The sequence below is a fragment of the Danio aesculapii genome, chromosome 10 (genome assembly GCF_903798145.1).
Source record: "Danio aesculapii chromosome 10, fDanAes4.1, whole genome shotgun sequence".
NCBI lineage: Eukaryota > Metazoa > Chordata > Actinopteri > Cypriniformes > Danionidae > Danio > Danio aesculapii.
The window spans coordinates 32,152,925-32,172,153 of NC_079444.1; the positions used below are offsets into that span (position 1 = coordinate 32,152,925).

At 35.2% G+C, this 19,229-nt stretch overlaps 1 protein-coding gene across 1 annotated transcript in view; it reads right to left on the bottom strand.

Annotated features, from left to right (window-relative positions):
- Positions 1-19,229, bottom strand: part of uvrag (UV radiation resistance associated gene) — a 242,107-nt gene that overhangs the window by 62,198 nt on the left and 160,680 nt on the right. The window contains exon 13 of the mRNA XM_056466831.1: positions 17,918-17,993. Coding sequence (XP_056322806.1) covers positions 17,918-17,993 — 76 coding nt within the window. The remainder of the gene's footprint in view (positions 1-17,917; positions 17,994-19,229) is intronic.

Here is a 19,229-nt window from a genome sequence, read left to right on the forward strand (position 1 = left end):
AAACAAATCGCTCCTAAGATAACAGCGAAAATGTGCACCCGTGCTGCGATGCAATTACGTTGAGCGCTATTACATGAAGCTGTTGAGACAAACCAAACAATCAGCCTTTTTCACAGAAATTCCACAAGTCAGGTGCAGCGGTGGGGTGTAATGGGATGTAATCTCTTCATCTAGACTAGTTTAGTCCAGTAGTCCGTTAATCCGTTTTTCCCCTCCCTAGTCCATAAATCAATTCTGAATAAGGAGACGGCGGGTCCGTAGACTTCGTTCCCATAAAATGGAGAGGACAGGGTGGTCTCATGTTAGTGTAGCCTATTTACACTATGCCGAAAACAATTCTGAAGTTGAGATGAGATAAACAAAGCAAGTTTTGATGTGTTAGTTTACCCCAAATCTAAATTTCTGCCATTGTTTACTACCCTCATGTTGCTTCAAACACATACGCATATGCAAATTAGGCAGTACAGTGGCTCAGTGGTTTGCACTGTCACCTCACAGCAAGAAAATTGCTGGTTCGAGTCCCGTTTAAGCCAGTTGGCATTTGTGTTGGCATGTTCTCCCAGTGCTCTCCCAGTGAATTGGATAAACTTAATTGGCGGTAGTTCATGAGTGTGTGTGTGAATGCCAGTACTGTACTGGGTGTTACAGGGATTGCGGCACCTGCTGTGTAAAACATATGCCAGAATAGTTAGCGATTCATTCCGCTGTGTCAACCCCAGATAAATAAGGAACTAAGCCAAAGGAAAATGAATGAATGAATGAATGAATGAATGGATGCAAATTAAGGGTCTGATTCGATTAAAATGGACTATGAATAAATCTAAATGCTGCCATGTCATCCTTGCTGTGCACCAAAAAAAAGTACAGAATCTTCAGAAAATATGTACCTTTGTCGACCCTCAGATGAACTCTAGCATGGGTCGACTTTAATATAAATGCAACAAAGGTCAAAGACATCTAATAAACAAATAACAGCATGTGGTGGTAAAAAAATGGGACCATAAAATGGACAGAATGTTAAAGCATAGCTCAATTATCTCTTCATATTGGCCATATTAGCCCATTTCAGTACAATACACGTATTCGAAATGCACCTCCTTGCAGTAGATCTTCATTCATGTGATGGAAGAATTGATGCCTTTACTCATTTTATGAGCTCTTCACAAGTTCTCAGCTAATAAAAACATCATCACAAGTACAGTATGCACATAAAACAAGCACATAAAGCCCGGCACACAGTATTGTTTTGGATGTCCAGTAAGTTCAATCTTCAAATTTATGTTCATGAAAGACTTTTTTAAAGTTCATTACATTTATTAAAAGTCGTAATGAAGTGAAGAAGGGGTCAATGCATAATTTAACCTTACTTTGCCCAGTATTTAAAGGCATTTAAGTAAAATATACAAAAAACACTTGCATAATGTTATATACAGTATTTTGCTGACTTATGTACTTACATGTTTCAGTAATATTTAAAAATCCAGAGAAATGTTACTTGGTGTTAACTAGTGATATTAAAAGTGCCCTGTGTGTTCAGGCTAATGATAATGACTGTGACATATAAAAAACTACTTTTTGTTGTCTGTATTTGTCTCTTTTCAGCTTATAACTGCTTCATTCTACCATGATAATAAGTTTTACTTATAGACACTTTAGCTTATGCATGAACATGCAATATCCTATAGGATGTAATGAAGACCACAACTCCCATGACCCTATGATTTCTTTAATCTTTGCATTTGTTTGTTGTGAATTTGCGCCTCTAGTAGCAAAAATTACATACTGTGCCTTTAAATGATTTGATGTGATTTTCTCTGATTTGGTAATAGTAGTTGGTTACATTTGATTTTATAGTCCATGCATTTGCACCAAGCGCCAACCTCCCACTCTCCCTCGTGAAGCTAATACGGAAATAACTGAGACTGCTTTTCAACAAAACTTTACAGCAGAAAAAAAGGTGTTTACAGCCTGGTACAAAGAAGACTTTTGGTTCATGTAGCTAATATTCCCCTTCATAACAACTGTGAGGGGGTGAATTTTTTTTTTTTTATAACTCATCCGTTTCTTTTAAATTAATGTATATTAATGTGCATAATTAAGGGGGTGGCCACTTGAGTGACAGCTAGGTCTCGCTGGTCGCAGTCACTTCACCATGGCATATACATAATTATTTTTGTTATGGTTTTTTTGGCTTTACAGTCAATTGCTTTTATGGAATTATTTCTTACAATTATCAGATGATACAGCATGCTGTGTGCACTTTATTGTGCTCACAAACCATTCACGTGGCCTCCATTTCCCAAGTGAGTAAAATTCTTATATACTTATTTACCATATCTATAAATGTATTTGTTTTATTTAAGATAATTTATTATCTATAATTTTCTTTAGACCTGTAAAGCACTCCAGAATATGACAGGTTAATTAGCTGTAGGCTCTAGAACAGTCATCTGAAACGTTGTCATACGGTGTTATGCCTGGATTTCATAAACAGCCTTGCATTTACCAAAACAGACTATATTTGAAGTATTTGGAAGTAATTTGCGTTTCCTCCTGTAGAAAAGCATCATAAGAACAATGTTTAGTTGCTCAGTGCATTACAACAGTAATCAATAAACACTTTATTGATATAGCATACAACCAAGCACATGTGGTCAGAACACAAACGAGTCGCAGGTAATAAAGTATTAAGGGTTTCTCCCAAAGAAAAGCCAGTCCAAGCAGAATGCTAGCAGGCATCTGTAGCTCTGTTCACGCTTCGCCTCTTTGCCCTTATTTGGTTACCCCAATTGGAGCGATGACGCATGAACAAAATTGTTCTGGTTGGCCACGCCTACTTGTAGCTTCATTTGCGCTCTTCAGAAACCTATAGGTGACGTCACAGATACTTCGTCCATATCATTTACAGTTTATGATTTGTACTTTAAGAAGCACTCAATTTTTTCTCAAGTTGTAAAACTTGAGTTACCAATTTTTGAATCCATTTAATCTCAGTACACGATGCAACTACAGAAGAGTCAAGTTTTAAATAGCAAAATGATCAAATTTTCTCATTTTTGAGAAAGATGCTAATGGTCTATTCCGATTTAATAATCTATGCTAAGCTAAAAGTGCTCCTGCTAGACCTGGCGATTGGCCGAATGAATTAAAAATGGTCACACTAAACTAGGAGAGTTGTAAAATGAGTTTTTTCATTTTAAAATGAGTTTCACTACACTTGAAGTGCATGGACTGTAAAATCAATTGCAACCAACAGTTGTTATCAACTCAGAGAAATGTCTGGCAGAGTTTTGATTTCTGTGTGATCTACCCCTTGAAATGTCCTTACAGATGCTCTAACATGCTTGACTGAGATGCGAGAACAGCACAACTGCCGTTAAATGCTCGAGAGTCGGTTTAGTGTAAACAGACTTTCAATAAAGGAACAAATCTCTCAGATGCGTTAAATTTGTGTGCTGAAGAAGGATGATGAAGTCTTTTGGGTTCGAAATAGGAAGAGGATGACTAGTAATAGGGCTAAATAAAACCTTTACACTTGAATGTGTTCAAATATAACCCACATTTTTTAAATAACACAGGCGACTGCTGCACATACAGCGTGGCTTTTAGAACAGTAATAACCAACACATGTTTACTAGAATTCAGATTTCCTCTATAGGAAAATGAAAACTACCAGTGCAGCAAGTGAACGTTCATAAGGTTAAAAGACAGAAAACGAGATTCATTACGCAAGTTACCAAAGCAAACTTCCTTCAAATGGAAAGCGGATGCCGTTTGGCTTGGAAGAGAAGGAGAGCTGGTTAGAGTTGATCAGTTCCAGGTCTTCTCTCGTCCCTAGTGATGTTGGCTTGGCAGTGAAGCTAGGAGGACCAGGGTTCATGGCTACGCAAACAAACATGTCTTAGCGCTGGTTTGGATGGACTCACTGAGCCCGGTTTGTGAAGATGAGGCTTTTTATGGAGGCGCGACAGGAGAAGGGCTCTCATTGTGAGAGCAACGGCGCATACGCAATACGGCGGCTTTTTCTGGAGGGTCCAGCTGACCGCGATGGACTGAATCACTCACCGCAGGCAGGTCTGCTGGACGATGAGGAAGGATTCTAGGATAGCCCGGGAATAGCTTGTGCTAAATGCGCCATTCTCTTGGGAGTTCTCTTTCACACTTGTCAACTCCCACTTTTATTTACCCGTCTGATGTTAATTAAAAGGTGGGAGAGTAAATAAGTGAATATGAGCAGTCAGCCTTTTTTGACTCAATAAGGCGCCTTCAATGGATATAGCGGATTTAGGAATGGAGACGTGGGCGTTTCTATGATCACTTTTGGCCCTGTGGACTGTTACATTAGAAAACAAAACAGCTTTTATACTTATATAAGGTTATTGAAGTTGTCTACTAATGATGTATATCACAGCATGTGTGTAAACATCACAATTTGTTATAAAAGTTCTAATCATTTCAATCAAATATATTATCATTTATCATTTTCAACATATCATTTATTATCAACATATCATTTTCATAAGAGAAAAGAGAATTTTTCACCCTATTATGTGAATTTTTGTGTGTTTTATAGGAAAGTATGCAAAAATAAAGATTACACTTATGAAAATAATTATATTTAGCTAGGTTTTAAAATTCATAATACAGCAGGGAAAATAAGTATTGAACATGTCATCATTTTTTCTCAGAAAACATATTTCTAAAGGTGCTGTTGATTTTCACTGTTCATTGATAGCAACCAAAGAAATCCATATATGCAAAGAAAACAAATCTAATTAGTCTACAAATGAAGTTATGTGTAATATAATGAAATGGCACAGGGAAAAAGTATTGAACACATGAAGAAAGGGAGGTGTAGAAAGGCAGTGAACGCCCAGACAGCAGCTGAAATCTCACAGTAGTACTTCAGCAACTCTCGCCCCTTAGTAGGATGATAAAGATGAAACAAGGGTTGAAATTTTAGCAAGACAATGATTCAAAACACAGCCGAGGAAAAAAATAAAATAAAAATCAACCTGTAGAATGGCCCAGCCAATCACCTGACTTGAATCCAATAGAAAATGCAAAATAAAGATTTTTACACAGAGTCAAATTCATGTCCCTTCAGTCTCCACATCACCAAAAAAGCCTTTTATATAAAGTATTAAAAACGTTTCAGTAGTTCAGCACTTTCTCCTTGTGTCATTACATTGTTATTACACATAACACATTTTTCAGATTTGTTCGTTTTGTTTTATATGTTTGTATTGCTTGGGTTTTTACCAAAATCTGGTTCAATTCCATGTTAACAGCTTGTTTAAAAATATTACTCCAAGGAAAAAACATTACATGTTCAATACTTATTTCCTCCGCTGTATAATTTGTATGTACTTAAGATATACATACACTAATGAATATAGTAATATACCAGCATATAAATTTGTCAATTTCTATATTTTGTATTCTATATTTACAATTTTTTTAAACTCTTTTGTTATCTGTGTTTTTGTCCTGTCACTGTCATTTTGTTACACTGTATACTTCTGTCATGAAAACAAATGTCTTGTATGTGTGTAAACATACCTGGCAATAAAGCTCTTTCTGATTTTGATCTCTGAAAATGTTTAGCTGTATTTCACGTCATCATTTTAAATTATTTATGTGATCAAAATTTTAAAACCTGATTAAATTGCGCAAAATTAGACCTAAAACAACTTACAATGCATAAACACCTACTGTAGGTATATACACAAAGCAAGGCTTGAGTACATTTTTCAAGATCTTCATTTTAAAAATGTAGCTAAAAGGATGCCTTATTCCCGAACTCTCCATGTGTTTGGATTCATCTCGAGTTTAGCAACCCTTGATCACATTCAACACTGTGTTGATCTTCCTTTCACAGACTAAAGTAAATCAAATGCGATAAAAGCGCAGTCATGGAGAAATCTGCGAGTCGAGAGCTGGAAGAAACGTGAATGAAGAGAACATACGAAAAAGGAATTAAAAGTCAAAAGGAAAAAAAAAAACAAGCCGTATGAACACATATGGGGAATTTCTGCCACATCTAAAGAAAAGTCATTCCCGACTCACACTCGGAGGTTAAGCACACAGTCTGATGGAGGTAAATGTTGAATGTGACATATGGAAATTCCTGCTTAATATACACAAATAAAGCCACTTAGCTTGAGTGATTAATCATATGGAGGTGATTCCCTTCACAAAGCGCCGTTGTGGCCTTGCTAACTCTTGCATTTGGGGAAAAAATAAAAAAACACTCACATAGGGGGTCAGGTATGCAATAGTAGTAGTTAACTTCTCATTCAGGAACCAGTGGCCTTTTACTACAGCAAATGAAAATGAGCGTCTGAGTGTTTGTATGAATATCAGCTCTCTAAACTAAAGGTAATGTGCTTTCCATCCATGAGAAGTCATTTTGGAGACACTAATTGCAACCAAGCATCTCTTGCCTCTTTAAAGCTACACCTGTAAAACTTTGGGGAACAAAAATACCTTTTTTATGTATGATACAATCACATGTGCTGTATTCAGAGGTTTGGAAAGAAGCATTTAAGAAGATTTTATTTTCAATAATCTAGGTATTCATAATTTTAGCTCAGTTTGTGTCAGGAATCAAAAATACATAATGTATAATTTCAACTAATTACATCACATGAATGCAGTCAAATGGAAATGTATCTTATTATTTAGAAGCAGTATGCCACAAAATATAATCCTTGAAATTATTTTTAAAACAATAATCAATAAAGAAAATAAATAAATGTAACTAAAAATATCAATAAAAACAGATAATAACGAATTATAACTAAAATAGAGCTGAAATTGGTCAACATCATAAACATTGTCAACAACTTAAAACTGATTCCATCTCACTAAACTAAAAATATCAATAAAAACAGATAATAATGATGACCTCACTGCATGCCTTAGTCAGGGAGGTGATCAATATCCCGATGGTCACTCTGTCTGAGCTTCAGCATTCTTCTGTGGAGAGAAGAGAACCTTACAGAAGGACAACTATCTGTCCAGCAATCCACCAATCAAGCCTGTATGGTAGAGTGGCCAGACGGGAGACACTCTCTGCCTGGAATTTGCCAAAAGGCATCTGAAGGACTCTCAGACCATAAGAAACTAAATTCTCTGGTCTGATGAGACTAAAATTGAACTCTTTGGAGTGAATGCCAGGCATTACGTTTAGAGAAAACCAGACACCACTCATCACCAACCTAGTACCATCCCTACAGTAAAGCATGGTGGTGGCAGCATCATGCTGTGGGGATGTTTTTCAGCAGCAGGAACTGGAAGACTAGTCAGGATAGAGGGAAAGATGAATGCAGCAATGTACAGAGACATCCTGAATGAAAACCTGCTTCAGAGTACTCTTGACCTCAGACTGGGGTGACTGTTCATCTTCCAGCAGGACAATGACCCAAAGCACACCACCAAAATATCAACGGAGTGGCTTCACAACAACTCAGTGAATGTCCTTGAGCGGCCCAGCCAGAGCCCACACCTAAATCCTATTGAACATCTCTGGAGAGATCTGAAAATGGCCATCGCTTCCCATCCAACCTGATAGAGCTTGAGAGATACTGCAAAGAGGAATGGACAAAAATTCCCAAAGACAGGTGTGCCAAGCTTATGGCGTCATATTCAAAGAGACTTGAGGCTGTAATTGCTACCAAAGGTGCATCAACAAAGTATTGAGCAAAGGCTGTGAATACTTATGTACATGTGATTTTCAGCTTTTTTATTTTTAATAAATTTGCAACAATTTCAAAAAAATCTTTTTTGACATTGTCATTATGGGGTATTGCGTGTAGAATTTTGAGGAAATAAATGAATTTAAATCATTTTGGAATAAGGCTGTAACATAAAAAATGTGATAAAATGAACCGCTATGAATATTTTCCGGATGCACTGTACTTCAAGCCATAGAAAAACAAAAAAATTCATCTTTATTTTCATTGGCAAAATTAACAATGTTGAAAAACGGCTTTCAGTTGTTGAAAAATCCTCAATTACTATATACAGTTGAAGTCAAAAATCTAAAATTATTCGCCCTCCTGTGAATTTTGTTCTTTTTAAAATATTTCCCAAATGATGTTTAACAGAGCAAGGGAATTTTCACAGTATTTCCTCCAATATTTTTTCTTCTGGTCTTTTTTGTTTTATTTTGGCTAGAATAAATGCAGTTTTAATTTTTTAAAAGCCATTTTAAGGTCAACATTATTACTCCACTTAAGCTATATATTTTTTCGATTGTCTAAAGAACAAACCATCATTATACAATAATTTGCCTAATTACCCAACTTGCCTAATTAACCTAGTTAAGTCTTTAAATTAAACACTTTAAGCTGAAAATTTGTATCTTTAAAAATATCTAGTAAAATATTATGTACTGTCATCATGGCAAATAAATAAGTTATTACAAACTAGTTATTAAAACTATTTTATTTAGAAATGTGTTAAAAATCTTACAGTATATCCGTTAAACAAAAATTGAGGAAAAAATATAAGGGGGTGGAAGGCTAATAATTCTGACTTCAAATTCTGACTTTTTCTTTATCATATAAAGGTCTAAAAACATTTCCAAGTTTCAAATAAAACATTCATTTAGAACCTATTTTTATTTTTAGAAAAAAAAAACAATGTTTGTCATTGAAAAATCACAGCTATAACTCTTCTCAAATTAAAACACTGCTATTGTGTTGTCTAAAAATGAATGCAAACATGCCTGAAAACATTTATTTTGTACTGTACATACTAAAAAAAAGAGCAATATACTGTACATGTACTAAAAAAACATGACTGCAACATCACTGCTTGGTTCTCAACCAGACACACAGATTCCCCATCAAATCCTTGAACGAATAAGTGCAACCAATGCCTCCTTATCAAATGTACAATCGCCAGTGCACCAAATATGTGTATTAGCATTAGAAAGATATGTAAATCCGGTCACCCAACAGCACTAATACTGCCAGCTCTCCAGGCTTTGCAGAGAACAGGACACACACTCCAAAATCCCTAATAATCTTAAATCCCAGCACAGCCCTTCCTGCTCAGCTCCTCGCCAAATAAGATAGCCTGGCAACTGAACTGCTAATTGTAATATTTCTATCAACGTTGCGCTTATGCAGCGTCTTTATACAGCTAATCCGTCCTCTGAGTCTGGACTGACACAGCTTCAGTACTTCTGCCCTCTAGGGGAAGATGAAACGCTTAGAAAGTCACACAGAGAGAGAGTCATGTTAAAAAAAGTCTAATGTTTGGAAAGATTGGGAAGGATTTCACACACACTTTGACCCCGGTGATGCTGTGTCCAAATCAAACCAACGTTCTGGACGGTCCATCTGAAAGATATTAAACAACAGCAGCGCGAGAGTGTTTGTTGTGCTGCCAGAAAGAGCAAAATGTAAAACATAATGAGCATTAAAAGGCAAATTCACAGCATTCCAGATGTTGTTGTGACAGTGGAGGGAAGTCTCGGCAGCGGCGTAATGGATTAAATACTCTTGTTATTTAACACAAACGGACTTGTGTTCTTCCTTACGGTGTGTTTAGCTAGTCTTTCTTGTGCTTTCATTGAAGCCAAAAGGAATTACAGGAGCCAAAGTTGAAAATTAAAAGAGTTTGAAGAGCGTATTGGCAAATGTGCTCTATAATGCTATAGAAACCGCGCAAATATGACACTAGGAAACTACCTTTTGGCATTATCCTCACTTTGAAATGTTAAAATAAGTCACGTACGGTTGGGTTTTAAGAGTAATTTCATGGTCGGCTTGTCTGAGGGTTGTTGGAACAACAAGTCTAAGGGAGCCCTTATAATTATGTAGGCCTAGTGTAGGGTCATGAGACGGCAGTAAGACGTTTTCTAAGAACATATTTACACCGAAATAAATGCTATATCCTACTGCAGGGCTATTCTATTAGTTTGTTATGGGAGCCAGGTCATGAAAAGCATCCCAAATGAGGGGCTGGAGAGATATGACTTGTGTTGCAGCCCATGTTGTATTTTGGCTCCTTAAGACACCCACGTTGGCTTTTTCTACATTAAAATGTTAATATGTTATATTCTGAAACTACAGAACATCAGTGCTTTGTACAATAGGCTTTTATTGCTTACAAACTTATTTAAATATTATATTTCAAAGCACAGCAAAATCAGTGCACTGCTAAAGTAGGCTTGTTCTGCTGTTCATTCATTCATTCATTCATTCATTCATTCATTCATTCATTCATTTTCCTTTGGCTTAGACCCTTTATTTTTCAGGGCAAGCCACAGCGGAATGAACTACCAATTTATCCAGCATATGTTTTACACAGCGGATTCCCTTCCAGCTGCAACCCAGTACTAAGAAACACCCATACACTCTCATTCACACACATACACTGCGAACAATTTAGCTTACCCAATTCACCTATAGCGCATGTCTTTGGACTGTGGGGGAAACCGGAGCACCCAGAGGAAACCCACGCCAACATGGGGAGAACATGCAAACTCCACACAGAAATGCCAATTGACCCAGCCGAGGCTCGAACCAGCCACCTTCTTGCTGTGAGGCGACTGCGCTACCCATTGCGGCACCTCGCCACTTTTTGATAAACATAGCGAAGCATAACAATTTTTTGATCAAAAATAATTCTTAAAGGGATAGCTCACCCAAAAATAAAAATTCGGTAACACTTCACAATAAGGGTCATTAGTTAATGCATTTACTAACATGAACTAATCATCAACAACACTTATACAGCATTTATTAACCATAATTGAACATTTACTAATGCATTATTAACATCCAAGTCCATGCTTGTTAACATTAGCTAATGCACCGTGAGTTAACAACAACTAACAATGAACAAATACTGTAGTAAATGTTTTGTTCATTGTTTGTTCATGTTAGTAAATGCATTAATTAACATTAACTAATGAACCTTATTGTAAAGTGTGACCAAAAATTCTGCCATCATTTACTCCTCCTTCGCTTGTTCAAAATCTTTTAGATTTTCTTCTTTCTTCTGTTCAGCACAAAATAAGTTATTTTGAAGAATGTTGGTTACTGGCACCCACTGACTTCCATAGTAATTTTTTTTCCAACTATACAAGTCATTGGGAGCCAGCAACCAACAGTCTTCAAAATAGAGCTGCACGATTCTGGCTAAAATGAGAACCACTTTTTTTTTTGCTTAAAATCAAGATCACGATTTTCTTACGATTCTGTAGATAAAATAAAAGTTATGAGTTACGAGTCAGCTATTATTATTGTTATTTCTCAAACATATAATAAAACAACAATAATAACATCAGGCCTATGATGGACTTGAACAGTCTTTAAATATGTGCTGGATAATTCACAGTAAAGTGATGACATCACAATACAACTATTATTAGATCATTTCTTTCACTGGTAAAATGAGACAACTGTCATTATCAGATTCCCTCTTGCATTATATTCAAGGTTATATAAGTTAGAGTAGTTATACTGACGCAGTAAACATTTGGTTTTATGTACAACACTTTGTGTTCGCTTTGAAAGAAAAAAAACATTTCAAATGCTTGTAGAAATCATAACTATAAAATGCGATATGATCAATTAAATGATGTGCACTTTCACTGCAGGATGCGGCTCATGGCTGCCTCACAAAAAAAAAACAAAGACATACATGCAAACCATACTTCCCACGCCACTCTCAAATGATCGCTTTGTGTCATAATCTGGACGTTATTACAACTTTATTTTATGTTATTCACAGCCTATGCATGTTCTGTTTACTAAAGTAGACGTTCCGGGAACACACATGCGTCCTCTCGGAAGTAAACACACAGTGTGTCAGCTCACGTGTGATTTTGAGGCCATGAATACATTATTACAATAAGACAGAAATGATATTTTTGGATTAATTATGCCTTGTAAATATGTATGTGACACTTTTAACACCATTTGAAGGTGTCCATGTTGCTGAGCAACGTATATAAACCAATGTGAAGACTTGTGCGACCGCCTTTATGTGCTTCTTTCTTGACCTTGGAATTATAATTGGCAAAATCGTAGAAAAGCTGAAATAAGATTGTGTGTGTGTAAGATAGTGAGGTTGAATCGAGATTGCGATCTTTTTTCGATTAATCGTGCAGCCCTCCTTCAAAATATCTTCTTTTGTGTTGACAGAATTTAAGAGTCATAAAGGTTTTAAACCATATGAAGTAATTAACTTTTTTTGGTGAATTTTCCTCTCGTTGCTCTCTTAAAGGAATAAAATAATTGCAAACGATTTCATGTGAGGTTTATGTGTTATTCCACCTCCATGCGCATCTTTTTATGAAAATTTGTTGTGCAAGATGCATTTATGTCATTCAAATTGAATCTTTAAAAGCAATATTTTTTTCTTAATTCACAAAATGTCATTAGTACAAATAATACTAAATAAATATAAAAAATAAATAAATAAAATGTGCAAAACTTTCCTTAAAATAAGCAGTTAATATTGGTGCAAATGTAATAAAGCCCAGCTTTAATAGCACCAGGAATGGAGCTTTAAAAATGATGGATATTGAAACTAAACGTCTCTGAAAAATCTAAAGCATGCTGACAGTCTCACAGCATGCCAAAATACTTAAAAAAAAATTAATCCATCAGCGGTCACCAAACATTAAAGTAAAAATAAAAATAAAACAAACAGATGACCTAATGACCACTCCGACTCATCCATATATCTGCAACATTAAGAAACCAACAACTCATCCATCACAACTAAAATTGCGTGGTCAAAACCCCGCCGGCCACATGACATTCTTCTGCCTTCCTCTCATGACACGAGGACTAAATAAAAACAACATCCAGTCAGCGCTGCTTCAAAGCAAACTCAAACACCCCCTTTTGCTCTCCCTCCTGCCTGCTTGGATCGCTTTCAAACACACACAATTTAATAAAAGATAGACGCTTAATCTCCTCCATTCCAGAACAAGAGCGCCTGTGAAACCCGATCTCTGCTTAGTTTCAGCAGCCGGACATACAGAGCCACTGCGGCTATGGCGAACCAACGGAACGCATTAAAAAAAGCTGAAAAATAAAAACAAACAGAATCTCGTTTGCTAGTTATTCATCCAATCATGTTAGGTAGAAAAAAGCCGATTTTATTATATATAGGGGTCAGTGATGCTAGACTTCAGTAAAAGTACAGATATCCCTGCAGGAAATGTATAAAGTCCTTTTATTAAAAGTAAAATGTACATACTGATTATGTTTTTTGTATTTTGCAAGCAGTTAACAAATCAATGCTTATTTGAATCAGCAAGCAGTTAAGTGCAGAGTCACTGTGCCCTTATCAATTGATTCAGTGAATCATTAACTGGAGAATCATTCTGTATGGATCTTTCAAATTGATGAATAGTTAACTGCAGACATGATCTGACTGTATCAATTGAATCAGTAACTTAAGAATCATTCTGAATGCATGTTATAAATCAATAAACGGTCAAGACTCTCTCTGGCCTTATCAACTGAATCAATGGATCATTAACTGGGAAATCTTTCTGTATGGATTTTTTGAATCAATGAATATTTAACTGAAGACACAATCTGACTATCAATTGAATCAGTGAATCATTAAGTGAGGAATCATTCTGTATGAGCTTTTGAATCAATAAACAGTTAACTGCAGACATGATCTGACTGTATTAATTGAATCAGTAACTTGAGAATTATTCTGAATGGATGTTTTAAATCAATGAATGGTCAAGACTCGCTCTGGCCTTATCAATTAATTCAGTGAATCATAAACTGGGGAATCATCCTGTATAGACCTTTTGAATCAATGAATGGTTAACTGCAGACACGATCTGACTATTAATTCAATCAGTGAATCATTAACTGAGGAATCATTCTGTATGAGCTTTTGAATCAATAAATAGTTAATTGCAGACATGATCTGACTGTATTAATTGAATCAGTAACTTGAGAATCATTCTGAATGGATGTTTAGAATCAATGGTCAACTGCAGACTCACTTTGGCCTTATCAATTGAATTAGTGAATCATTAACTGGAGAATCATTAGCTGCGCCCCAAATGGCACTATACACTATGCACTCATGCACTTACACACTTAACAGCATAGTATATGTACGTAGTGTCATTCCAAATGGAACACTAATGTTTTTTTTACTAAGCGGAAATTCAAACCGTTTGCCTGATACATTTGTCAATTGTCAAATTAGTGAAATGAATGACCAAACTATCAAATAATACCTGCCATGCGTATAACCGCATTCACTACCAGGAGGCGCTATAATCACTCTCGTAGGAGAATTTTGCTTTCACAATCCAAAATAAAGTTATCCAACATGTGCGCCCGAAAGCTCCGCCCCTTCCGCTACTTGAGCAAAGCTGTGGTCATTGAGTGCGTGAAATGTCCATCATTCCACACTTCATTTTACCGGTTGAACGAGTGCATCATCCAGGTAATTAAAGTGCACAAATTATTTTTTAGTTTTCAGTGTGAACGTACTACTTACACTATTTATACAACAAAATGGCGTAGAATAGTGCATAAGTATGCAATTTGGGATGCACCTATTCTGTATGGATCTTTTGAATCAGTGAGTTACTGCAGACGCAATCTGACCTTATCAACTGAATCATTGAACTGGTAATTTGAGAATCATTCTGAATGGATGTTTTGAATCAATGAATGGTCCAACTTCAGACTCACTCTGGACTTATCAATTAAATCAGTGAATCATTAACTGGGGGATCATTCTGTATGGAGCTTTTGAATCAATGAATTGTTAACTGCAGATGCAATCTGACTGTTTCAAGTGAGTCAGTGAATCATTAACTGGAAAATCATTCTGTATAGTTCTTTCGAATCGATGAATAGCTAACTGTACGTGATCTGACTGCATTAATTGAATCAGAGAATCATTAACTGGGGAATCATTCTATATGGATCTTTTGACTGTATCAGCAAATCGTTAACTGGAGACTCATAGTTTAGAAACTAAAATGTCTACACATGAAATAAAAATATCTACTTTTTAACTTGTTTTTAATGTTTACAATGCAAATCCAATCAGATCCACTTAGAAAAGAAAGGAAGTCTAAAGTTAAATAATGTATCTATTAAAAGACAGGAAATATTTCTTTGCAAACGCTACTGTAAATAAATTCTATAAACATTCACATAATATTACTGAAATTATTATAAAACTGAAGAAATATTTACACACATTTCCATAAGTAAATAAATAGACTCAATGATGGAATAAAAACAAACAAACAACAGAAACCTGCAGATTTCTATGTGTACAGAATCAATGCGGGCCTAGGAAAGAGCCCCGAGAAACGCAGTGCATTACAGCTCATCTGTTTCACCACATTAGCTAACATTAAAAAGCCCATTTGGTAGAGTTCCCCAACTGGAAAGCTTCAAAATGTTGACTTCGCTGAGCTCATATGGATCGCCTTGACTCTGGCTTCACAAACGATGAGCATAAAAAGTGCTCGAATTGGCGGTCAGCATTTCGAGATAGGCTCAATTAGCCTGCCCTACAGAGAAACACTGACAGGGTTAATGAAGATTTCTGGCAAAGGTGCAAAGCATTACATTGCTTTTGATTAAGGGGATGTGGAATGCAAATGGTGGGCGACAGGCAGTATGAAGAACATGCTGTGGAGGGCATCTCGCAGTCAGGCTACAAATGGAGGCATAGATCAAACATGACAGATATATACGTTTTCCCCTCAGAGTTGGCTGGGTTTACATATCGCTCCATACCACGCACAGCTACGCTTACGTTCTAGCAACATCTACTGTATGCGGCTTGTGTGGGTCAAAGACGGACCGATCCGCTCGACCTCTCTGTTCTTTCTGCAGTTTTTCTTCAGTTTGGGCAACAGCTGGAGTGCAGGAGGTTTGGATTTCTCTCTCAGAGTCTTGGAGGAGTGTTAATCTCACACTCAAACTGATTAACTACGAGCTGTATAATTCAGAGCAAGGATTAAAATTGAAATTGGATTTGAGTGGTGGCTCGTGAAAGTCATGACGTAAACATCACTTCTAGACAACTTTTGAGAGCAAAACCACATTTATTTTACAATTTTTTCATTCCCAGTGATTCATGCCCCCCAAAAACGAAAATTGACTCATTATTTACTCTCCCTCAAGTAGTTCCAAACATTTATGAGTTTCTTTCTTCTGTTGAACACAAAAAAAGATAGCTAGAAACCTGTAGCTAGTGATTCCAAAGTAGGAAAAGCAAATACTATGTAGGTCAATGGTTACCAACATTTTTCTAAATATCTTCTTTTGCATTCAACAGAAGAAAGAAACTCAAAGTTTGAGACAAGCAAAAGGTGGGAAAATGATGATAGAATTATTTTTTGGGGAGGGGGTGGGGGGTGGTGAACTGTCCCTTTAAGGACAAAAAAAAACAATGTTTTTCGAGGCTGATAGATTTATAATTCTTCTATTTAATTGTGTTTTCCAACCAGCATTTGGAAAGTAGAATCAAAACAACATCAAGTCTAGAGGTTAATAGTTCATAATGAACAAAGTTTCCACAGATATTATTTACCATAATCATATTACCAATGATGCATTCAATTCATCAAAACAGAAAACTATATTTTTTACCTCAAAGAATTTACATCGCAAAGCTTATATACTGTAAGCATAAAGTTTTGCACACAACATTTAATATGCACATATTAAATATTGAAAAATAAAATAAATGGTAGCATTAAATATGATGTTTAAATATTAAACATCAGTAGGTGGTCTGAATATGTGAGTAATTATATTTATTTAATGTTTTAAAAAATTTTTTAACATAACTTTCAATTGACTAAATGCTGCCTGGAAAAACTGTTTAATTAAGGACATGTATATATGGCTATGGTCTCTGGACTCTGGACTGCTCGTCCTTGGTTGGACCAAGGAATGCAAAGTTAATGCATTATAATATATATACACACAGATATACATTTTGTACATTGGGATATCCCTGATAAAAACTCCTGGTCTAGTTATTTATATATAAAAAATATATAGAAAATAAAATAAATTAATTAAAACTAAATAAATTTAAATTAAATAAAAATAAATAAATATAAAAATAATAAAATTAAATATAATATAAATAAATAAAATAAAGTAAAAATTTAATGAAATTAAACAAAATAAATATAAAAAGAAATAAATAAAAGAAATAAATAAAAATTAAATTAAAAAGTAGTAGTCAAGTTTTTCTGTTTTAATGTCAATGTCAATTTTATTTATATAGCACTATTAAACACAACCAGAGGCTGACCAATGTGCTACATAATACACATCACAACAAAGAAAAATATAACCATGAACACCACATAACAAATGTGCTGCCACAGATGAATGTTCTCCAATAGTGACTTTAAAACTGCGATTGGTCAGATAGGATTTAAACCAATCCAGGGCACTTCCTTTTATCCCCATGCTCTAAGCGGGCCAACAAGATGGCATGGTCTACTGTGTCAAACGCAGCAATGAAAAAGCACCACACAGCACAGTCCCCAGCATCACCAGTAAGTAAAATTTCATTTAAAACCTTTATAAGTGCAGTCTCGGTTGAATGATCCTTTTTGAAACCTGAGTGAAAAACCTCAAAGATTTTGTGATCATCTGAAAAATCTTTGCAGCTGCTGCAATACTACTTTTTCTAAGATCTTTGTGATGAAAGACAGATTTGAAACGGGTCTATAATTGGCTAAAACAGATGGATCTAAGTTAGGTTGCTTGAGCAAAGGATTTACAGTGGCAAGTTTTTAAAAAATCAGGTACATTACCAGTTACAAAACACTGATTTACTGTACTAAGGCTACAATATAACTGTGTCAAAAACTTGCTTTAACATCTACCCTTGACTTTGACCGTGAGACTCTTACCTGGGCGATGTTCTTGTTGAGCAAATAGACGCCATATTCAAACTGGAAGCGCTCTCCTCTGGGGTAAAGAGGGAACCTGGAAAAAAACACAACAGACATCATAAGAAACAGCCTCAGCGTTCACCTCGCCACCACTACACATGCTTTCCATATTAAAGAAAACCTAGAACATTTTTATGAGCTCGTAATCAGTTCATAACTGTGCACAGGTCAGCCTCATAGAAAACAAGCAAAAACAGCAGGTCATCTGGATAAACAGCTAAACAAAAGACCAAAGCTAATAACTATACTGATAAACCAACATAGAGAGTCAATATTATTAGTGTATTTCCTCGAACGGTCAAAAGTTTGGATCAGTACGATTTTGTTATGTTTAAATTGTAAAGTAATATTGCAATTTAAAATAGCTGTTTTCATATTAAATGTAGTTTAAGAATGTATTTTTGCAACGAAGTAGAATTTTTTGCATCATTGCTTCTCAGTGTCACATGATCCTTCACAAATCTTTACATTATGCAGATTTTGTTCTATTATTATCAATTATTACTGGTAAAAAAATCAGCAATAATGATTCTTATAATGATCAAATTTTAAAAGATTTTGTCCTGCACCATAGTTCTGTGGAAACTGATCCATTTGAACTTTTAGGATTTTTTAATGAAAGAAAACCCAACTTAAGTAGTTTAGTATAAAATTAAATAGTATTTACAAAATATCAGCAATTATTACTGGTATTAATTAATTTGTTATATATCGTTTTCTTTTAATATGTCCTATTGTTTTGAATGTAACTGTACTGGTTTTCACAAACAATATGACAATTTAAAAAGCAGCAAATCCTCATATTATAATTAGTCATTAATCATGATCAATCACGTCCAAAATAAATGTTTGTTTTAACATAATATATGTTTGTTATTTATATTAACTATGTATACGTGATACATGTACAAGGTACAAACATAATATATATACAGTATATATATATATATATATATATATATATATATATATATATATATATATATATATATATATATATATTCATTCATTTTCCTTCGGCTTAGTCTCTTTATTCATCAGGGGTCGCCACCGCGGAATGAACCGCTAACTAATCCAGCATAATCCATGCACACTCATTCATATACATATACAGTTGAAGTCAGAATTATTAGCCCCATTAGAATTTTTTTTCTTTTTTAAATATTTCCCAAATAATGTTTAACAGAGCAAGGAAATTTATACAGTATGTCTGACAATATTTTTCCTTCTGGAGAAAGGCTTATTTCTTTTATCTCGGCTAGAATAAAAG